This window comes from Crocuta crocuta, unplaced genomic scaffold (genome assembly GCF_008692635.1).
Source record: "Crocuta crocuta isolate KB4526 unplaced genomic scaffold, BGI_CrCroc_1.0 scaffold862, whole genome shotgun sequence".
Lineage (NCBI taxonomy): Eukaryota > Metazoa > Chordata > Mammalia > Carnivora > Hyaenidae > Crocuta > Crocuta crocuta.
The window spans coordinates 1,211,057-1,234,483 of NW_027529584.1; the positions used below are offsets into that span (position 1 = coordinate 1,211,057).

The following is a 23,427-nucleotide window of genomic DNA, read 5'->3' on the forward strand; positions in this document are numbered from 1 at the left end:
CGCAGCCATTAAACTGAGGCGCCGATGTCCTTTTAAAAACAGGGGTTTATAAATCTGTTCTCAGTGCAGGCCAAATTGACGGATGCTCCCCTCTTGTTAAAAGAAGCACACAGGTGCTTTTGGCAGCACATCTACTAAAATTGGAACGACACAGAGAAAATCAGCACGGCCCTCTTGTAAGGATGACACACAGATTTGTGAAGCATCCCATATTTTATTTTTCAAAATTCTTTTTACCATTTATTCATTTTTGAGAGACAGAGCATAAGCGGGGGAGGTGCAGAGAGAAAGAGGGAGACGCAGAATCCAAAGCAACCTCCAGTCTCCGAGCCATCAGCACAGAGCCCGACTTGGGGCTCAAACCCATGAACCGTGCGTGAGATTGTGACCTGAGCCAAAGTCGGACGCTCAACCGACTGAGCACCCAGCATTTCTTATTTAAAAAATAAATATAAGGGCGCCTGGGTTGCTCAGTAAGTTAAGCGTCCGACTTCGGCTCAGGTCATGATCTTGCTGTTCGTGGGTTCAGGCCCCGTGTCAGGCTCTGTGCTGACAGCTCAGAGCCTGGAGCCTGTTTCAGATTCTGTGTCTCCCTCTCTCTCTGACCCTTCTCTGCTCATGCTGTCTCTCTCTCTCTCTCTTCTCTCTCTCTCAGAAATAAAGAAAACATCAAAAAAATAAAAATACAATAAAATTATAAATAAAGTATAAACTAAAAGAAGCAAACAAGTAACATCATGATGCAGCATTGCTGCTACTGAGATCTAGTATTTCGATGCTCACATATGAGCTCCTCTGTTTCACGTGGTAGGAATGAGAAACTGCAGCCTGTCATCTACTAAGTGTCTGTTATTTACGGGGGCATAGGTGGTGGGGGCTGGAATAACAGAGCTTGACCAAACCATCAAAACACAAGGACAGGGTGAGGAGTTGTTAGTCTGTTCATTGGGTTATTGATCTTTGTGGAGGAATGCATCGAAAAAGACTTAGGAAAATAACCACAGTTAAGAAATCGCATCGGGACAGAGCACGTTTGGTCTCCGCACTGAGCTGGGCCGCGTCTGCCCAAACTCGCGACAGCAGAACCCAGGAGATGGAGGGCCAGCCCCCCGGCACGTGGGGGAAAGGTTGGCTTTTCATACCTGAGCAGTCTGTTTTGTCTTGGGGCAGAGTTCAGAGTGTTCATGAATATTTTTATTTTTGGAAGCTGGAGCTGGGAAGGGTTGTGTGTTAGGGTGGATTAGGCGGCATCGCAGGAATGAATGGCTCCAACAGCCTCGTTGCCTGAAGACGAGGAGAGCATATTCGTTACTCTTGTTTACTGGTCTCCAGGGGTCAGGAGGAAGCTCTTCTCCCTACGGTGACTGGGGTACCCAAGGTGACGGGCTCTCCCATCTCGTGGCAGTTCCATCCAGAATATGGCGGCCTCCTCAGTCACCAGGGCAGCTGATGAGAAAGGTCATAATTGTGCGTGAAACCTTGATTGCCCCATCCCAGGAAGTAACCAACAACACTTCACTCACATTTTGGGAGCTGTGTCATGTGGCTCTGTCTGACTGCGAGGGACCCAGAAAATACCGGGGAGCAAGTAATCTACTCATGTGACATACCCATCAGTGTCCAGACGGATTGGCCAGGCACGTCTTCTGATCAATCACTACTCACGCCATACCATGTGTTTTAGGGGTTTTCCCTCATTTTAAGTATCACTTTTGAGTATGATATAATTTAGCCGGAGGAAGAAAATCACTTTTATACCAGATATGAACATCTGTCTTTAACTGCAGAGTATATTGTTTTATTTTTTTAATATTAAATTTCTCTAAGGTTATACACATTTTTGCAAAATTACAGAGATTTATTTATTTGTATAATTTATTGTCAAGTTGGCTAATGTAAACTGAATTCTTGCATCTTATGTCCCTTTGATATTTGATGTCCTAGAATTCAGTCTCTGGTGGACAGAGAATCAGAAGGTCCTACTTCGTGTTGTTGGAGGTGGGGTCTGGAGTAGAGGGTCAATGATGCCAATATAATAAAATTTTGGGGGCGCTTGGAGGGCTCAGTCAGTTAAGTGTCCCAGTTCGGCTTAGGTCATGATGTCACAGTTTGTGAGTTCGAGCCCCATGTCAGGCTCTTTGCTGACAGCTCACAGCCTGGAGTCTGCTTCAGATTGTGTCTCCCTTTGTCTCTGTCCCTCCCCCACACTCTCTCTCTTTTCTCTCCTAAAAAACAAATAAACATTAAAAAATAGGAATAAACCTAACTAACAAAAGAGGTAAATCTATACCCTGAAAACTACAGAAAGCTTATGAGCGAAATTGAAGAAGACACAAAAAATGGAAAAAAATTCCATCCTCATGGATTGGAAGAATAGACATTGTTAAAATGTCGCTACTACCCAAAGCAATCTACATATTCAGTGCAATCCATATCAAAATAACACAGCATTCGTCACTGAGCTAGAACAAATGATCCTAAAATTTTTATGGAACCACAAAATATCCCAAATAGCCAAAACAATCCTGAAAAAGGAAACCAAATCTGGAGGCATCACACCCCGGGACTTCAAGCTGTATTACAGAGCTGTAATCATCAAGACAGTATGTCACTGGCACAAAAACAGGCACTCAGATCAATGGAACAGAATAGAGAACCCAGAAACGGACCCACAAGCATGTGGCCAGCTAATCTTTGACAAAGCAGGAAAGAATATCCAGTGGAAAAGAGACAAGTCTCTTAGGCAAATGGTGCTGGGGAACCTGGGCAGCGACATGCAGAAGAATGAGCCTGGACCACTGTCTTACACCGTACACAAAAATAAACTTAAATTGATGAAAGTCCTAAATGTAAGACAGGAAGCCATCAAAATCCTAGAGGAGAAAACAGGCAAGAACTGCTTTGACCTCGGCCACAGCAGCTCCTTACTCAACGCATATCCAGAGGCAAGGGAAACAAAAGCAAAAATGAACTAAGAATAAAATAAAATAAAATAAAATAAATAAAATAAAATAAAATAAATAAAATTAAATAAATAAAATAAAATAAAATAAACCTTCATGAAAATAAAAAGCTTCTGCACAGCGAAAGAAACAATCAGCAAAACTAAAAGGCAACGGGTGGAATGCGAGAAGATATTTGCAAATGACATATCAGATAAAGGATTAGTATCCAAAATATATAAAGAATTTACCAAAGTCAACACCCAAAAAACAAATAATCCAGTGAAGAAATGGGCAAAAGACATGAATAGACGCTTCCCCAAAGAAAACATACAGAGGGCTAACAGATACATGAAAAAATGCTCAACCTCACTCATCATCAGGGAAATACAAATCAAAACCACAATGAGATGCCACCTCACACCTGTCAGATTAGTCGACATTAACAACTCAGGCAACAACAGATTTTGGTGAGGATGCGGAGAAAGGGGAACCCTCGTGCACGGCTGGTGGGAATGCAAACTGCTGCAGCCACTCTGGAAAACAGTACGGAGGTTCCTCAGAAAATTAAAAATAGAACTCCCCTACGACCCAGCAATTGCACTACTAGGTGTTTATGCGAAGGACACAGGAGTGCTGAACCAAAGGGCACATGCACCCCGATGTTTATAGCAACCCTGTCAACAACAGCCAAAGTATGGAAAGAGCCCAAACATCCATCAACAGATGAATGGATAATGAAGATGTGTATGTATACAATGGAGTATACATATTGGACTCGGCGATCAAAAAGAATGAAATCTTGCCGTTTGTAACAATGTGGATGGAACTAGACGGTATAATGCTAAGCAAAATTAGTCAGAGAAAGATGAAAATCACACGACTTCCCTCATATGAGGAATTTAAGAAACAAAACAGATGAACATAGGGGAAGGGAAGGAAGAATAGTTTAAAAACCGAGAGGGAGACAAACCATTGAAGACTCTTGAATACAGAGAACACACTGAGGGCTGCTGGACGGAGGGGAGTGGGGGATGGGCTAAACGGGCACCGGGCAGTAAGGAGCACACTTGCTGGGATGAGCACTGGGTGTTACATGTAAGTGATGAGTCACTAAATTTGACTCCTGAAATCCTTATTGGACTAAATGTTAACTAATTTGGATGTAAATGTAAAACAATAATTTAAAAATAATAATAAATATAACGTAAATACAGAGAATCAATAAACTAGGCAGAATATGCCCTTTTGTACTTAAACATTAGAAGATGCCAGGGCGCGCTGAGCTGGTACGGGTCATGGGGCACCACCGCGTGCATCTGCCCAGAAGACGCCCTCTCTCGCCCTCACAGCCCCCTGCTGGGGAAATCGCGTGTTCTCTAAATAAATCCCAAAAATCTACTTTGCTCGGCCTCCCCTGGGAAAGAACGGAGTGTCCTTGAGGCCCGAGGCTCGTGATCCGGTCTCTGCCGATTGGATGTGGCTGCGTGGGGAGTGGCCGCGAGGGTCTAACCCAATGTGCCTGATCTCCCAGCTGCCCAGTCGGGGCAGGCGCAGCAGGTGCGTGCGGGGAACGCTGAGTGGCTCCACGCACGGACCTCGGGGGTCAGCCGGGGTCTGTTTCATCAACCCGGGAACAGTGCCGCCGCCTCGGCAAACCCCTCCCTGATACAGTGAGCGAGAGCGGATTCCGTCGTCTGCAGCTAAGATCCTGGACTCACACGCTATCTCTCAAGACGGAATGTGGCTTCCGGGGTATGCTTGAAGGAGGAGTAAATGCGTGAGAAGCGGGAGCAGCGCAGGCGGTTGCAGAAGTAGCTGCAGGAAGCCACGGTGTTGCGTGTGGATCTGCCGTGGGCTCCCAGAGCCTTGCAGAGAATCTCCCCCCGGGGGGTCCGCCCTGTCCGCCTGGATGCTTGATGCGGGGCGTGTGAGTGCTTCATCTCCAGATGACCTGGAGGGATGCCACCACGTGTGTGTCCGTCTTCAGTGGCGCTTTTGACGCGGTCTTACTGCGTGAGCGCAGAGCAGAGAAGAAGCATTGCTTCCGACACCTGCTGCTTGAATCACTGCAAGTTCTGGCCTCAGGTCTCCCTGCAAGCGAGAAAGCCTAGGTGTGTTCCTTCTTTTTAGATAGTAAGTAAAATACGTGTCCCAGACTTTGTCATGGGAGTTTCTCTCCTGACCCCGGAGAACGTTGTGACCACAGAGGTACAGATGTGAAGTTGCAAACGACACCCTCGAGGGGATGCATGCTTCCAGCCTGCGGTGAGACAGTGCTGGGAGGCCAGACACTAGTGCCCGGGTGCCTGCTGCAAGGTGGACAGCACCCCTGGATGCCTCCCACGCCTCTCCCCCCACACCCACCGCTTCCAAATAAGCCCCCTCCACCCAGAGCCGCCCCAGGCTGTCCTCTGGTGGACATTCAGACCAATGCAATCTCCAGTCCGCAAGGTGGGGTACTGAACTTGGTCGTTGTTACAAAGTATGAAGGCTGCATCTCAGTGAGAATCGGGAGAAAACCCTGTGAGCCAATGTGCTGTCATCCACCTTCCTGGTCAACTTTATTAACTAGGGCTCCTTGTAAGCAAAAGAAATTGATTCTGGTTAAGTTTGGTGTTTTTTAATGACTTTTGAGGCACGGTGGGCATTTACAAAGCTGTGCATAGCTCATGTATGTACCTCGAGAAGTTTGGAGATGAGTATACATATCCGTGAAACCAGCACCATGATCAAGGCCATAGACATAGGCATCACCTTAAACAGTTTCCACTATCATCATCATCATCATCATCATCACCATCATCATCATCACCATCACCATCATCACCATCATCATCATCACCATTATTGTGTGTGTGTTAAAACACTTAACATAAGAACCACCCTCTAAAAAAGAATTTAGTGATGGGGCACCTGGGGGGCTCAGTCAGTTAAGCGTCTGACTTCAGCTCAGGTCATGATCTCACGGTCTGTGGGTTCGAGCCCCGCGTCGGGCTCTGTGCTGACAGCTCAGAGCCTGGAGCTGCTTCGGATTCTGTGTCTCCCTCTCTCTCTGACCCTCCCCCACTCATACTCTGTCTCTCTCTTTCTCAAAAATACATAAACACTAAAATTTTTTTTAAAAAATGGGACAGCTGAAAAGGCAGGAGGCGGGACCTTCGTGGAAATGCAGACAGGATTTCAGGTGCCTCTGACAACGTGTGAGATCCGAGCATCTCAGGCGATTGCCCGCTCGCCTTGAATGGAATTTCTGTTCCCAAGGGGAGATGCCCCACTGCCTGGTTCTGGGGATGCCCGCCTTCTCTCGGGGCCGGGGGGTGGGGGGGAGAGGGTTGCTGTGACTGTCCGAAGGAGAAGGGATGCTTTCCCTGAAGGAAAATGGGCACGCAGTTACGGAAAAGAGGTTGGGCAGAGGCAAAACCAGAAGCTTCCGTCCCAGGGACTCATAATACAAGATGTTACGGGGAACCCCACTGCGTATCCCACTCAAGCCCCGTTTGGGCTGGAGTGCATGTCCTTTCTTTACATCCTTGTTAGTGGGCCAGGCAGGAAATGCTTCCTTTGCTCAAGTCCAAGTAAGATCAAGTGCAGTGTGTCTGCTACTATGTCTCCACCTCCTGGAGATGCCCATCTTCCAGGTGTCTGTCTCAGGGAGTAAGATGGTATGACTTGCTCAGTGTGTGGAGGGCGGGGACGGCGCTGGGGGCCACTGTGACCGGCGGACCCTCTTACTCTCGCTCTGGCTGACCCCACGCCGGCTTCCTGCACTGCCCAGGAGAGCAGCCACCCCGATCGTGTGCCGTCTTACTGGTTTTACGGGACGTTTGCCATCATCGGCCCTCCCGCAGTGGGCTGCTTGACGCTTACCCCCGTGATGCCTTTATTGAGGAGGAAGCAGCCATACCACTAACGCCACACTTTTATTCCGTCCAGCCCTGCTCCTCTAGGATGACGTATGCGGATTGTCACAACCGTATATTGAAATGGCACATAATCTCCATAGGGACCACAGTGACAGTGAAGACAAAAATTGTTTTCTCCACACCCCCCCCACCCCCCCGGNACATGAGAAAAGTGAGGGCCCACTTCTGGCAGGTGGTATGTGATGACTGTGGCACATCTGCAAGCCGCAGAGCACATGCACACGCGTGCACATGAGCAGGGTCACGCATGCACGTGAGCAGGATCTCAGAACCTGCACGGCAGGCGCTTGGAGGGGTGTCCGGGATCAGTGCTCTGATGCGTTGAGCTGGCGTCCACCTCCTTCTCTTTGGCTCGGCCCTTTTACCGGTTTCCTGAGGCTGAAACCAGGTACCACAGATGGGGTGGCTGAAAGCAGCAGACATCTGTCCGCACACCGTTCTGAGGTCACGCTCCAAAATCAAGGCGTCGGCAGGACACGCTCCCTCTCAGGGCTCTGGGGGAGAACGCTTCCTTGTCTCTTCCAGCCTCGGAGGCTGCTGGCTTCCTTGATGTTCCCCGCCCGCAGCCTCCCGAACCATCTGTCTGTGTTTTCTGGTCTCATAAGGACACAGCCATTAGATGAGGGTCCACCCCCATCCGGGATGACCTCATTTGAACTTAGCTCATTGTATCTGCAAAGCCGAGTCTTCCCAAACGAGGTCGTTTTCTGAGGTTCTGAGTGGATGTGGATGTTGGGGGGAGGCTGTCCCCTCTGGCCCAGCCACCGCTCACACCTGCATGTTCATCAGGCACTTGGAGAGAGGATGGACTAGTTACTGGCTATTGTTGCCAACTCTCCAGCGTTGCTAACTCACCAAAACCCGGGGCAGAGACGATGAGCACTGCTCCATCCTCACTCCGTAGTCGAGGCTGATGAGGCACCAAGAGTTAGGTGAGTCGTCCAAGGTCATCCAGTGGCCGCGTCAGAGACGGGATTTGCACCCAGCACTCTGACAACAGATTCCCTGCCCTTGACCCCAACATGATGCATGTTAGCCACATGCTCTCATCTTCGGGGTCCATGATGCAGCCCCAACCCTGGGATCATCTGTGCCGGCAGCAGGAAAAAATGGAAAACATAAAACAATCTTCAGAATCTCCTTTTTTTTTTTTTAAACAAACTTTTTTGGAAGCCTCACCAATGGCTTCCGTTTATATCTCACGGACCAGAACTGTGTCACAAAGTAAGGGCGGCCCAAAAAATGCATTAATTTTAGCTGGGCATCTTGCAGCCTCAGACAAAGTGGAGGTTTTGTGAGGAGGGCAGAAAGGTGGGTGGGCATCAGGTGCGCAACACTCAGGTCAGCCTCTCGATGTGTTCGAGAAGGGCCCCCGGGTGATGTTCGTCTGTCTCCATTATCGTCCTCTCCTCTGTCTTAAAATGAATGTTGAATGGAAGGGTTAACGCCAACCAATGACTATGCTCATGAAGCAGAAAATCAGATACCAGAGGCATGCGGACATTTCAAAAAATAAATAAATAAACGCTCTAATTCCGGGTCCAGTCTGTCAGAACTTTGTACAAGACGCCATATTCCTTGGTGTTGTCGCAGCAGACTCTGCTCCGTGCGTCAGCTCCTCCCCACGCGGGCAGAGCGCTCCGCACACCACTGGTCCAGAGTGTTCTCTGCAGGCACGGAGGGCCACCGCGTCTGACACGCAGCAGGCTGGACGTGCCGGACACAGTGGCCCCCAGCGCGGCGCTCAGGACGCGCTGTATAAATAACCCAGCTCCCCGGCCCCGCCATGGAGTTATTTTTAAGTGTGTATTTTAGGTAATTTCCCTGCAAGGGAATGTATGATAACACCTCTCAAGATGCTAAAATCTATAACACACGTGGCGTATTTGCCACACAGCCCGGCCCCGCGGGACCGAGCTCCAGCTGTCCGCTGTGGCGGCTGGCGCAGCCCACACGCCTTGCCGGCTCCCTCTTCCCTGCTCCCCTACTGACACCTCGCGGACTTCCCGAATACGCCGCCTGCCCTTGAATCCTTGTCCCAGAGTCGGTTTCTAGGGGGACCCAAACAATGTGAGTCATCCTGTCTCCAGCAGAACCAGGGCAGGGATCGCTTCCTTACTACAGATAAAGAGTTTAATCCCAAGAAGGGCATCTGTGGCCTCTCTGACGAGGTTGCCCCCTTTTCCTCAAAGCAGGGTCGCCATCTCCGGCCACTTTTGCCCCCTCCTGGCCCCTGGAGATGCTCTGTGGTGCTTACCAGACACCCAGCGAGTCGTTGCTGATGTGCACAGCGTCCGGGTCGCAGAGGGAGCACGGAGCCACCGGTGAGGACTGACACAGGCTTTCTCACGAGGCCGAGGCGCCGTCCTTGATTCCCTAGCTCTGAGGGCTTGGGGACAAGGGAGCCCATCCCAGTAAGGCAGCTGAGCTCCCTGGGGACTCACGGGATCTAATCATCCGGGCATTTGTGGGTCGAATGTCCACCCAAGCCGAGGCTGTGCAGGCCACTTCACCCCCTCTTACCTGGAGCCTTTTAGGAGCCATGCACCTGCCATTCACCTCCCCGGGAACGCAGAGAGAGTGCTCTTGACTTTGAAAAATTGGACATGCACAGAGAAGGCAGGAAGTTGCCTCACTAATCCCCGCAAGATCCTGCAGGCAGAGCGACGTGTCCACCCGGAGGCCGGGGCAGCACCCCAGACACCTGGGCTTGCAGCTGCTCGGCGGCTGACGCGCTGCCGTCCCTTCCCGTGCTGGCGTCAATGTGCACACGTGCTGCAGGCCTCTTGGGTTTTATCGTTGGACAGAGATGCTCGTAACTCTTCCCGCACAGACGTGCAAAATAACTTTCCTCTTCCCTGAAACTGGTGTCAAGAGCCATGATGCTCTCAGTCTGTTCTTTCCTTTCGGTTGAGCCAGTTTGGGCCAGAGTTCAGGACCATTTAGTAGGGACGTGCACGCGGGCCTCCTTCCCCAGATGCAGCAGGAAATCTCGCCACAGCCTGACTTCTCCCCCTTAGTTCCTTTACCGTGTTTGTGCCCAGGATGAAACCACATCAGGCTGGGAACCCAGAGAGGGAAAAAAAACAAACCAAGTGCATAATCAATGCGCATTTGGAGGCATCTGAGTATTGAAACAGTATAAGGCATGGTCTTTGAGATTCGGGAACATTCCAAACGGGAGGTCTCTCAGAATTAAAGAATGAAAAAAACATACATATATATGTGTGTGTGTGTGCGTGTTTATAGGTAGTTTTGCATCCAAATCTAAACCAAATGAGCTAATTATAAGTTGAACCTAGTCCTATAAAGGAAAAATAAGATCTTACGTAAGAAATAGAGTTAACATAAGGAAAACAGTTATGCAATGTTAAGATGATACATTTCTATTCCTTCTTCTGGCGTGCTCCTAAAATGGGCGTTTGTGATTTCACATGAAAATCAAATTAGCTAGAACCTGCCCAAGCGTGGCTGTGAGAGAGAGAGAGGTACCTCCCAGCGCCCACCCAGGCGCTTCGCTGTGGCTCTGCCGAGGACGGGCCAGACAAGGTCGGACCTACGGAAGTAACTGCGTTTGCGCTGATGTGACACCTCCCGGGGACGTCATCGGCATGCGATTAATGACATTGAGCAAGAACACTGAGGGCTAGAGCTCAGAAGGTGTTGTACAAAGACTGCGGGTTATATGGGGACTTTGGTCTTCCTATGACAGGATACAGTCCCTGCAGAGGGAAATGAGACCCACTTCCGGTTCTTGGAGCTCAGTTTTCCCCTGGGAAATGGGCTCATACGATCTCTCAGAGCCCGTGAAGGTGCCCTGGGCACAGGGGCAGAGGGCGGGCTGCTGCTCGGGGCCTGGGCTCATGCGCAGGACAAAACAGGGAGGCGGGGTGTGCGCCCCAGTCCTCCTGGTGAGGTCCGCACCCACGTCCTGCAGACGCGCACCGCCCGCCGTAGCTGCCACCGCGCCAGGCGCTGGGGGACAGAAGGCAGATCCAGCCCTCGGAGCTGGTGGCCTGGCAGAGGCTGATCACCGACTGAAGAACGCGAAGGAAGACAGCAGCGGCGCTAGGGGCCGCAGGGGAGGTTCTGTGCCGGTGTCCTGGGCTCCAGGGGCTCGGAAAGCAGATAACAGGGCAAGCGGGGACCTGTCCCGCAGGCACCTCTCGAGCTGAGCTACAAGGAAGTGGTTAGCAGGCAGAATGCATGTTTGGGTGAGAGTGCGCGCGTGTTTTGCACACAAGTGTCGCGTCATTGGGGCTGTGTGTGTCATTGGAGCCATAACGGCATTCCAGATGTGTCCCGAGGCCGGGACCCGACAAGAGCCCCGGAAAGGGACGGGAGGTGAGAGACAGCCAGCGCGGAAGAGTTCAGAGTGAGGGTCTCAGCCTGTGCATGCCCCCTCCCCACCCCACCCCCCCACGCAGGGGATCTCAGCTCCTCTGGCCAACAGCTCGCTGCTTAAGGCAGACACGTGTTTTGTGAGTTCAGACCTCCTGGAATTGCTAACACAGGGACTCAGCTGCTGGCCTTCCTGGGTTCAAATTCTCTCTCACTGTCTCCTGGCTGTGTGACCTCGGGCAAGTTATAAAACCTCTCTGTGCCATCTACAAAACAGAGAGAATATGAATGCCTGTTGGTCTAGTCTGAAAATTAATATGAACAGCCCCTGGCGCTTGGCGAGGTTTGTCAGACCTGCCCTGCCTGGCCACACGTGATGCCCCCCATCACACTGTCCCTGTGGTGGGGGGAGGGGGCTGCCGTCAGCCCTGGGCCGTGCAGGCGCTGGGGCCTTTGCAGGGAGGCAGGGAGGCGGTCCGCCGGCGGGAGGTGTGTGATGACAGCTGTGTCTGGTCTTCCAGGAGGCGGAAATCCTGAACACGGCCATCCTCACCGGGAAGACGGTGGCCGTGCCGGTGAAGGTGGTCTCGGTGGAGGAAGACGGCACGGTGACCGACGTGCTCAAGTCTGTGGAGTGCAGGTCGTCCGACGAAGACGTCATCAAGGCAAGTTGACACCTCCCTGTCCTCCCGGGAGGGAGTCAGCCAGGGCCCCCTGGGGAGGCCGTGGGGGGAGGGAGGGCCAGACCCAGGCCGGCCGGCGTGCGCGAGGCCTTCACAGCAAGGCCAGCGGGGCCGTTACTCGTGCGGTTACTCGCGGCTGCCGGCGCTGGCCACGGGAGGGAGAGAAGACACCCGCCGCCACGGCCCTGGCCACCCGGCAGTGCTCCGTGGCTGGGGACGCGGTGGACATTCCGTGGGCCCCTTCTTTCCGGACTTCCTCGCTCTGTAATCCTGTGCACAAAGGATGCCAGGCCAAGGTGTGTGTGTGTGGGGGGGTGCTGGGCGGGGGCGCGAGGACCCTCGCTCTGCCCACATCTTGCAGCGGGGGACGGGCCTGTCCCGCGCCCGCCGCCCACTTCGCAGTCAGAGCCCACACCTGCCCCGCCCCTCCCGGAGCCAGCCTCCAGCAAACTCCCCCGGGCGGTGGGAGCGCTTGGGGCGCTCGGCCCCTTCCCTCTGGACCCAGAGCCCGGCCGCCCTGCTTCCCCTGGTGGAGCTGCTGAGCCCTCTGCTCTGGAGGAAACCAGGGGGCGCGTCATCCCCAGGCCGCAGGGGGCAGGTGTCTCTGGTCCCCGCCAAGTGCAAGGTCCTGTTCAGGACGGTTGGCCCAGGGCAGAGGCCCGGTCCCCGCCCTGCGGTTGCTCGGAGACAAGGCAGAGATGGAAGGAAGGGCAGCATCATGACACACCACGCGCCTCGTTCCAGATCCCCCCCCTCCCCGTCAGCACAGGGCAGGCTGGTCCCCCATGGGTCACAGACCAGTACCTGGCTCTCCCTCCCTCCCCACACCCACGCCCACGCCTTAGCCAGCCCNAGGCAGTCCTGCCGCTCCTGCCTGAACTCCAACCCCCCTCTTGTTACGCCCCCGCTCGTTCACTCTGTTCCAGCCTCAGCAGAGTCTGTGCCTTGCCCCTGACAGTCCCGACAGCCCGTCCCTGCGCTCCGGACGCCCTTCCCTGGGCTGACAGCCCCTCGCTCCCCCCGCTGCCCCGCCCGGCTCCTCCTTCGTCCGCAGTGTTTATTCACAGGGGTCACGTGTGTGTAGTGCACATGTATATACTTTCCCACGTATTCTAGATTTTTATTTTCTTATACTTTGCTGTCTGACTGTCGCCCCGGGAGGGCGGTGCTGGGCTCCCTTCCTCCGCTGCTCTGTCCTGTCACCCACAACCTGGGCACACGGGGCACACTCAGCAAGTGTGTGCTGAATGAATGAGCAAACTGGTAATCAGCTAGGAGGGAAAACGTGTCCTTGAATCATGCAAGCATCCTCGGGGAGGCATTTCGAAGACAGTGAGGACAGATCTACACCCGGTCGGCCAGTCCAGACAAGATGTGGACTCACATCGCAGGCAGGGGGGAGGTGGGGGCACGGCGGTGAGGACGCATCCCTGCATCAGGGGGAGGTGGGGACACGGTGGTCGGGACACGTCTCTGCAGCAGGGGCTGCTGGGGACTCCTGTAAAGGACATTCGCGCCTGTTCTCGCCAGCTCTCATCTGCCCGTCATCCAATAACAGTAACGTTCTCTCCAGAAAATTCCTCGGTGTCTGGTCCACGTGATGTAAATGGTGCAGGGTCTCCACACCAGCGTCCGGTGGCTGAGTGACCCAGGGCGGCCGTAAAGCACTGCGTCCCTCTGCTCACCATCACGGGCTCAGGGAGAGGCGAGGCCCCGATCCCAGCCAGTGAGGGTGCCGGGGTTGTACAGGCAGCGGGTCCCTCAGAGACGCCTTCCGGGTGGTAGCGGTGACTTCTGCCGTGAGGCCTGGGGGCTGGAAGTGACGGGAAATCCCACCCAAGCCAACACCGGTTTAGAAGAAGATCAAAAATTGTTGGCTGCTGTCATTGGGAAGTCCAGAGTCAGGGTTAGTGTAGGGGTTACAGAACCTCAGAGAACATTCCCTGCCCTCCCTCCCTCCTTCTCTGTGTCGGTCTGTCTCTCTCTTTGTGTCTGTGTCTCTGTCTGTGTGTCTGTCTCTGTCTCTGTCTCTCTGTCTCTCTTTCTCTCTATGTCTCTGTATCTCTGTCTGTGTGTCTGTCTCTGTCTGTGTCTGCCTCTGTCTCTGTCTCTCTCTGTCTCTCTTTCTCTCTATGTCTCTGTATCTCTGTCTTAGTCTCTTTCTCCATATCTTTCTGTCTGTCTCTCTGTCTCTTTCTGCTCTCTCTGTCTCTGTGTCTATCTCTCTTTCTTTTTGTTTCTCTGTATCTCTCTGTCTCTGTTGCTCTCTTTATCTCTGTATCTTTGTCTGTGTCTCTTTCTCTGTATTTCTGTTTCTGTCTCTCTCTGTGTGTCTCTGTGTCTGTCTTTATCTCTCTGTCTCTGTCTTTGTCTCTGTATCTCTGTGTCTGTTTTTCTATCTCTCTGTCTCTCTGTCTCTGTCTCTATCTCTGTGTCTGTCTCTGTCTCTCTGCCTCTTTCTGTCTCTCTCTGTGTCTCTGTCTCTCGCAACCCCCACCTGGAGAGAGAGCTCCGTCCTTCTGAACGGTGTCCTCCCGGAGGTGCCCTGTGGGAGGACGCGGTGCGCATCGTGGCTCCAGTCCCCGGGCGCGTGCCGGCCGTCTTGGCCCGTCCTGGCACCTGCTTCCTTGGGACCCACCCAGGTGGCCTCCTTATCCTTGAGCCCCGCCTGCAGCCCCAGCCCCCGACTGTCTGAAGCCTGATCGCGCCCAAGCACCTGATCCGCAGAGGGGAGGCGGGGAGGGCAGGCCCCGGGGCATCTCCGGGTGTGTTAGCGCAGACGGGGAATGGACTTTGTACACGCGCCCACCCTGCAGCCGCCTGGGACCCGAGGGCTCCAGGGGGAGGGAGGTCAGGAGTCCCCAAGCGGCGCCGCGGGCAGCAGCCGCGTCTCAGGCCGTGGGAAGGAGGCGGATCTGCCGGCGCAGCACTCGAACCCCGGGCTGAGCCGCCCTTCTCCGCTCGGTCCCCGGCGTTCACGAGCAGCTGCGAGGTAGGCGGGCCGTCCCCAGTGCCGCGTCCCCCTGAGGGCCGGGAGTCAGCCCCTCCGCGACGGCCGGACCCACCTCCTTGCAGTATTTCCCCGGCCCAGGGTCCACCCTGGCGTGTCCGTTGGGAAGGGCGCACCCCAGCCCGCGGGCTCCCCGAGGGCTGGTCCCGGCGGAAGAGAGCCGCCGACCTCTGTGAGGGGAAGCGAGGGCGAGTCGCCGGGCAGCTTCGTGGACGAGCTGGAGGCCGGGGTGGCCGGGGGCCGTGCAGCGCTGGGCGGGCACCTGCCCGTCAGCTGCCCCGGGCGGGGGCTGCGAGCCCCAACAGCGGGGGCATGGGTGGCACATGGTTCCAGTCCCACAGGGCGCTGCGGGGCTCGTCTCCGCGTAGCGCAGGGAGCCGCGGGCAGGAGGGACCCCGCTGGTCCCGCTTCACCCTCAGGCCGCGGTCCCGCTCTGCAGGGCACCTCGCCGTCCCTCTCCCGGAGTTTAGCCAGACGGCCGCATAAACACCCCGCGAAGGGACGGGCGTGAGCAGGGGTGGAGCCCCCTCACTGTCCCTGCCGCTGCGCTGAGGACGGCTCCCGGGGCCCCTGCGGGGAGGGGCCGTCAGAAGCAGCCCGGCCTCGTAACCCTGTCACCCGCCAGGCCAGGCTCGAGCGCGGCGCCTCTCCTGCCCTGGTGCCGTGAACCCACCCCTCCTAGGCTCCTGGGCCCCGGGGTCTCGGAGGAGGCGGACCTCCCCGCCCACCTCGTGGGCCAGGAACCTCCCACAGCGGGAAGGGGTCTGTAGCCGCAGAGCAGGGTGGGGTGAAGGCGCCTGCGGGAGCCAGGGACCCGCCGCTCAGCGGAGACCCTGGGGACGCCCATGAGGTGGGTCAGGAGAGGAAGGATGGAAGACAGCCCGGAGGCGGTGGGCAGAGAGACTCGGGGTTCATCTCGTACTGTTTCTTTTCTCATCTGTCTGAACACCAGACAACGGTGTTCGTTTCCTGAAACTGAGTCCCTAATGTCGGCCTTCTGTTATTTCTACACTGAGATCCGACGTTGGGTTTACAGGAAACATTTCTCTTCCCCGCACACAGGCCCGTCTCCTGGATTCCAACTCCTTTCCTCTGTGCGTATCAGTTTTTAATAATATATAATGTGCTTGGGGCGCCCCTGACTTCTGCCTCCAGTCACCTGTAGGCAGCCCGTGTTGCCCCAGCGATGACAGAAATAGCGTTTGACCCTGTGTTGGGCACTCATGACACAGCAGACCCGCGTCCACTCCTTTGACGCTCTCAGCAATGCCACGAAATTAGTATCATCTTCTTCTGCATAAGGAATTTCAGACAGTGGGAGGGTTAAAATTGTGGCAAAATGCACGTAGCAGAGAACGCACCGTCCTGAGGAATTCGAGGCTGCAGTCGGTGGGGCTCCAGGCCGCTCGACGCACACGAGGTTACCACATCTTCAGAACCAAGATTCGTGGTTCCCATTGCCAAGACCCGTTCCCGTCCTGCCTCCGTCACTCATCCGTCAGGACAGGGTTTGGCAGAGGACTCCGGCCACGGGAACGAGCCGGGAGCGCCCGTTCCGCGTGTATTATTTCCGCGGCTGCTGTTGCCGTGGCCGAGGTGAGCCGCCGGGAGGGAGGCCCCGGGGCCCGATGCGCTCACCGTCCATTTCCCACAGAGAAGCTCGCGGATCCCTGCTCAGGGGCCCCACGCAGGCCTCGCCTCCATGGGCGACCACTCCCCGGGCGCCCTGAGACCCCGCGTTCCGGGCCAGAAACGACTCTTCGTGGACCGTTGCCATCCTTCCAGCAACATGTCTTTGCCGTGGGACTGGGTGTTACCCTCTCCCTGCGATGCTTTGTTAGAGCAGGTGTGCTTCTGGGAGAGGCTGTGTTATCGGTCCCTGGACACTTCCGTCCGAGTGGACTTGCTTGGGTCACTTTCCTCTGTGATGGCAAAACTCAAGACAAGCCGAGATTGTGCCTTCTGGGGAGAGGGGGCAAGATGCGCCAGTCGTGGGAGTCCGCTGGCCCCCACCCGGCTCAGCCTGGAGCAGCGCCAGCCCCGCGGCCCACGCCGCCAGTGGAATTCTGCACGTGTTTCTCTTGCGCTCAGACGTTGGCCCAGAAGCACCTCGAGACACTGCCGTGAGGGCATAAGTGACACCACCTCTTTGTCGTCCCAGCCCTGGAAGGAAACCACACACGTCCCACGAGACCCCCAGTCGCACAGGACGTACCTAAGGAGTACACAGACCAGGGATCTCAAACCCAGCGGAATACAAGATCCCGCAAATAACACGTGTGTGAACAGCAGGGAGGGGTGGGGTCTGCAGCAGATGGAGGGCTCACGCCCCGTCCGGAGGCACAGCCACGACCGCGTCCTACCTGACGGTCACTGCACAGAAAGAGCGCAGGGCTCCCGAGGGTGTAGTCTGTTGAGCTGAGTTGGATTCATATCCTGGCCCTGATGCTTCTAGGTGAGAACAGCTACACACTTAGTCTCTCTGCCTCGGGCTCTTCCTTCGGGAGGTGGGTGTGACGCGTCCCCAGGGCAGAGCTGACTCTGCTCCCCGCGCTGGGAACCAGTCTCACAGGCGTTCTGATTGCCCGTCCTCGGTCTTGTGAGTAGGACGGTGCCTGTCCCTGCACCCTGAGCCTCGAGAAGGTCACACAGATTCTCACCCCCGTAACTGGCTGTGCGGGGCCCGGTTTGGGGGAGAAAATGGACTTTCCTCAAGCCTCCTCACTGCTCACTGCTCTCGCTCTGTCCTGTGCCCCGAAGTCTCTTCTGAGCCAGCAGCGGAGGCGTCTCGTTAGAGGCGTGCGTCCCTCCACGTCGTGTCTGCTCAACACCCTCTTGTGACCTCCCATCCCCCTCGGAGGAAAGGCTGAATTCCTTAGAGTTGCACCACNCTGTCCTCAGCCGGACGCGCACACAGTCACCCCTGCGTCCTCCGGGGCCTGGCTCCGGCCCCTGCCTCCGCCCCCCTCTGTGCCCTGTTCTCCGCGGATCGTAGCCCCCTTGTCTCCCTGTATCTTTCCGTGTCCGTTTGCTCACCGCCCGCCTCTCTGAGGACAGCAGGTTGGGTCATCGCTGGGCCCCGGCGCCTGCGTCTCGTGGGCTCCCTGCCAGGAGCTGCGGAAAGGAAGGGTCGTAGCTAGGAAGTTGTGCAGGGAATGTGGGCAGAGAGCACCACCTCCGGGCTGTCCACAGGGGATGCTGATATCAGACTCACTTCTCTTCAGTAGGAAGAATTCAGTAAGGGGGAGATGCCTCTTTACTGACCGTGCAGTGGGATCTCCCTGGACCTTCATATAGAAAAGTAAAAACATCCCCAACGCGGTGGACGGCGCCCTCCGGGCCGCAGGAGGGAGTCTGGGCAGTGAGTCGATGGATGGTATTTAGAAGCGTGTGAAAACAGCTCCGCTGGCCCAGTTCAGAAGGGGTGAAGTATGTTGAGAAGGCTGTGGAGAGAACATTCTGGATGGAAAGGCCAGAAACGGGTGAGGTGAGCGGGAAGGCCATCCGGCCTGCTTACTACTCCATACTTGCCGTCTCCTACGTGGACGAAGAAATGTGACCGTTAATTGGGACTCCGGAACCTCAGTGCAACCAGGACCCCAAGGGACAAGTGTCCCTTTTGCAGGCTCCAGGGAGGCCATTAGACGCCGCAGAAGGACTGTGCAAGGCTTTAAGGATTAAAATGACAAAAGTCAGACTTCAGAAGTCAAACAAAGCATTCATGGCTGAAAGGGTTTCAATTTAAAAGACTCGCAAGAGTAATTTTCACCGCAGGTGACTCTGGCCTTCCTTCAGGTGAGATGTGACCGGCCTGGGCCTGGACGGCTCTTGTCCTGAGCCGGCTCTGTGTGGGCACCACGGAGGGGTCTGCAGAAGTCCTACACTGGGGACCTGTCTAGCGCATTTCCGGGCTCCCGGACTAAACCAAAGGCCTGGCATGTGGCAGTTCCTTAGGAATTATTTGCTGAATGTATAAAAGGCGAAATAAACCTAGATTTGTATTTAAGCATTGAGAAACATCTAGTGAGATATAAAGTATCGCCCCCTCTTTACGTCGCTGGTTGAATGGACATCGTTAACACACACAAGTTGTGTTTAAAGAGCTGCATGAGTAAATTTGGGTTTGGGGCGCATCACACCTGGAGGCGTCAGCGGGACCCAGAGACGCGCTATGAACCACAGGTTTCCCAATGGGCGCCACCTGGTGGCAGCAGCCAAAATTGCAGGTGTAGTTCCTTCCAGGATGTTGACATTCCCGCAAAGCTGAGCTTGGCTAGTTCCCCTCCATTTCTGTGATGGAAATTATTTATCTGACTCGTTCCCTGACTACAAGCACCCTGTTCTATGAAGAAGGAAAACGTACTGACAACAAGTGCATTAGGGCGTGAGATGCACATCGTGACTGTAAATCCTCACTCAGCACTCAGTTCAGGACGCTGCAGCATATACAGAATGTGTGACTGGCACAGCACCGCTGTGTTGTGTGTTTTAAACCCAGCACTAGCATCGTAGTGGTTTGTGTTTTGCTTTGTTTTCTTTTGTTTTGTTTCCTGATTCAGGAGCCAAACCTTTACTGGTAGGCAGATGCCAGCTCGAACACCACAGTTTTTGAAAAATGTTTATTTTTGAGAGAGAGAGTGAGTGAAAGCAAGGGAGGGCCAGAGAGAGAGGAGGATCCAAAGTGGGCTCCGTGCTGTCAGCTTAGAGTTCAAACCCACGAACCGTGAGATCATGACCTGAGCCAGTCAGATGCTCAACCGACTGAGCCCCCCAGGCGCCCCTTGGATGTCACATTTTGAATGTATCCGAGCTTACGATATACCTGCTGTGTTGCAAACCTGAATAGACAGCAGAGACTCTCACTAATGAACTAATTATCTGATAGATCATTAGTACCAACCAAGTAGCACATCCTTGTCTTCTGCTTCTACAGAGTTAAATTAAGAGACGGTAAAAGGTGGCAAAAATATACACGGAGAAACCAAAATTAGAGACTCTACTTGTCCAAAAGGGATTTTTAAAAATTATTTTCTTTCAGATTCTTGTGAGTTCCTGTCTCCCAAGAGCTTGACATTGAGTCTTGAGTTTAATTTTAGGGTGAGTCACAGAAGCTTCTGCTCTCTTTCCCTGAGGGAAAGGTCTTTGATCCAAAAAGAGAGAGAGAGAACGTTCCAGGAGGCACAATGTGGGTCTGTGACCAAAAGGAAAACCCAAGTTCAGAGACTTTCCCGGAGGGACTAGTGAAGCCAGATTTCTCACATTGGAGGCGGTGGGTTCAGTCGGTGAGAGAATCAGCCTGGTCCCAAGTCCCAATTATGGACCTCGAGCCTCTGGGCAACGTTTCTTGGGACGAAGCCACCGGGATGGAGGGTCCGGGGGTCTACTCCAGAGGGGCCTCGCCGGCAGGCTTCGACACAGGCCATGCAGCAGTGGGACATGGGGGAGGCCCGGCCCGGCCTGGGGTAATATTGGCCACCTCTCCACATGGAAATACTCTTTTTTAAAAACAGACTAAGACTTTAGAGACCCAGAGTTCAGTAGATATCATGGAGGCGCCCATATTGAATTCAAAATTAAAACCATACGAAAATGTTTACAGTCTAACAGAGTCAAGTATAAACATCAATTATTCAACAAATATTTAACTGAATTTCTGATGCATACAGGGCAGTGTTCAGGGCAAAACAGAATTCCCGCCCTCATGACTAGGAAAGTAGGAAATCCTATCTGCGTATATACAGGAGATGTGTGTATAATACCCTCTGTCATAGTTTTTCATAAGTATAACCTAATAAATATTTTGTTTATAGAAGAGGAAAATAGATATTTTCATATACATATAACATGTTACATACTTATATACATATAGCTTCAAACGTAGACAGAATATATCCTGTCTGTATCATTTCATGTATATGCAGTTGAGCATATGCAGACTCCTCCACAGAGGCAGAAAACGGGAGATTTATACGGGGGAGGCAGAGGAGCACATATGTCCTGTTTACATGGGACTCATTTGCATGTTAATACATAGCACATATATAAGCTGTCTACATTCCATATAGAGTTCCGTGTGTATAGTTTCCTTTATAAAGGAGGAAAAATATTTTTACTTTCCTATATATCCTATACATACATGTTTTCTCACGTATGTATTGTATTATCTTGTATCTCCTGTATAATAGTTGCACTATTATATATCCTCCTATATAAAATAGAATATATAAGACCTTCTTATACAATCTTAAATAGGAGAAAATATATATTATAATAATGTATTTATATAATAGTAAATTTGTATACAATTAAAATAGATAATAAAATATATGATATATATAACATAATATATATTAAAATATATTATGATTATATATAATATTATATNTAAAAAAACTTCTTATACAATCTTAAATAGAAGAAAAAATATAATATATAATATAAAACATATTTGTAATATATATATTCTCCTATTTTCCTCCTGTGCCTTACATCTTATATGATAGTTTTATATCTATTCTCTTATAATAATAGAATATGTAAAATCTTATACAATCTTAAATAGAAAAATGTGTTATGATTATGTAATTATAATAAAGCATACAATATATAATTATATATATGATATAAATATATCATATATATATTCTTCTGTTTTCCCCCTCTGTGCCTTCCCAGCGAGGTGTGTGTGTGTGTGTGTGTGTGTGTGTGCACGCACATACATGTGTATATTCGTATAAGAATGTAGTTGCCTCCCTGAGAAGGGGACTTCGAGCCCAGGCCCGGGGGAGGAGGGAACGAGTTCTGGGGGGAGGGGGTGGGCAGGGAGGAAGAGCATTTGCAGGGGAGGAACAGCAGGGAGAAGGCTCTCCAGCGGGAGCCGCCCGATGTGTCCAGGAGCCAGAGAGCATGGGGGTGGGGCCACAGTGTGGGGTGAGGGAGGCACACTGTGGGGCAGGCACGGGTGAAGCAGATGACGGCGGCGGCTGGGGAGGCAGGACCGCGCCTCCTGCGCTGCCTGGGCCTGGCGGTGAGGTCGGGCCGGGCGGCGAGGTCGGGCCTGGCGGTGAGGTCAAGGCCGGGCAGCGAGGTCGGGGGCAGTGGTGAGGTTGGGGCGGTGGCGAGGTCGGGGCGGTGGCAAGGTCAGGGCGGTGGCCGAGCCGGGCACTGCCGTGTGCAGCCCCCTGCGGTCTGTGTCGGTTTGCACGGCTGCTGTGGACAAAGTACCACGGGTGAGTTGTCCTGAACCCGCTCCTGTTCATTCTGCCACGGTTTGTAGGCTGGAAGCGCAGCGTGGGGCTCGGTGGGCAGACGTGGAGGGGTCTGAAGGACAGCGTCCTGAGATGGCTCCAGGGCAGAATCTGTGCCCGTCCCTCTTCCACCTCGGGAGGATTGGTCCCAGGGCACAGGCTTCCAGCGACGAGAGGGGCAAGTTCATGGCCAGGCCGTGGTCATCATTCTGGGAGTTACCGGGAGGCCACGGAGAGAGCAGAGCCCCAGTGCTCTCCCCACAGAGGCGTCACGTCATCGCATGAGGTGACGGAGGGGTCAGCCAGCCGTGTCGTGGGGGCCGCTTCACAGAAGATACAAGGGTCAGACCACCGTGCTGTACACCTTAGCATGACACAGAATTACATGTCAAGTACATCTCAGTAAAGCCGGGGAAAGCCCGCAGGAGAAACGTTTGACACCGAAGCCGGGGTTGCTCCAGGCTGTATCTCCATGAAAGCAAAATGTGTAAAACCACACGGGATTGTGACAGCGGTAATAACAAAATAATAAAGTATAATAGAATTAGTTAAATAAAATAATAAAGTATTTATAATACTTACAAAGGTCAAAGAATGAATCAATACTTTAATATTCCAGCAGATTTAATTCATCCTCGGTTTTTACATTGATTTCATTGCACGGCAGGGAGATGGGGAGCAAGGACGCCCCAGAACTGAGCGAAGCCTGTCCCGCAGGAGCGCGATCCCAGGCTCGTACGTTGCACGTTGGGCAAAAGATTTCTAAAAGGTGTTTTATTACCTCTCCAGAAGGTGTGCCCAAAGGCACAAGGCAAAGGTTTGTTGGCTAAAATGCCAAAGATGCTGAAAGTTTTTAGATCCGCCTCTGAAAAAATGGGGTGAAACAGACCCACGTCCGCGGGCCCGTGGCCCCTTCCCGCGTGTTCAGGGCCAGCAGCGCGGCCCCTCCGACCGCTCCGTTCCCCGTGGCTGCACTGTCTCCGCCTGAGCCGCCCAGGACATGTCCCCACCTCAGGTCAGCTGATGACTGACCGTGACCCACCCCCGACCTTACCGCCCTGATGTGCCCACAGGGGCCGGCGTCGGCCCCCTAGGGTTTTGGGGACACGGGACCCCGGCTACCCTGGCAACATCTCCACCAGTGAGGCGTGCTGTCCGGTGCCCAGGGGCAGCGCAGCACATGCTCCCTTCTCTCCCGGTGTGTGAGTGACGAGACAGGAGACAGCCTTCCGGGGCCGCACGCGGCCTCCCCCCACCCCTGAGCCCTGCGGATGGCAG

General features: G+C 53.6%; 1 protein-coding gene and 1 non-coding gene across 2 annotated transcripts in view; both read left to right on the plus strand.

Annotated features, from left to right (window-relative positions):
• Positions 1-23,427, plus strand: part of TMEM132D (transmembrane protein 132D) — a 408,267-nt gene that overhangs the window by 314,158 nt on the left and 70,682 nt on the right. Inside the window, exon 4 of the mRNA XM_077761723.1 lies at positions 11,731-11,874. Within this exon, the coding sequence (XP_077617849.1) occupies positions 11,731-11,874 (144 nt within the window). The remainder of the gene's footprint in view (positions 1-11,730; positions 11,875-23,427) is intronic.
• On the plus strand, positions 114-217 carry LOC144229632 (U6 spliceosomal RNA). Its single transcript, XR_013334544.1, has one exon. It is a non-coding gene; the product is annotated as a U6 spliceosomal RNA (small nuclear RNA).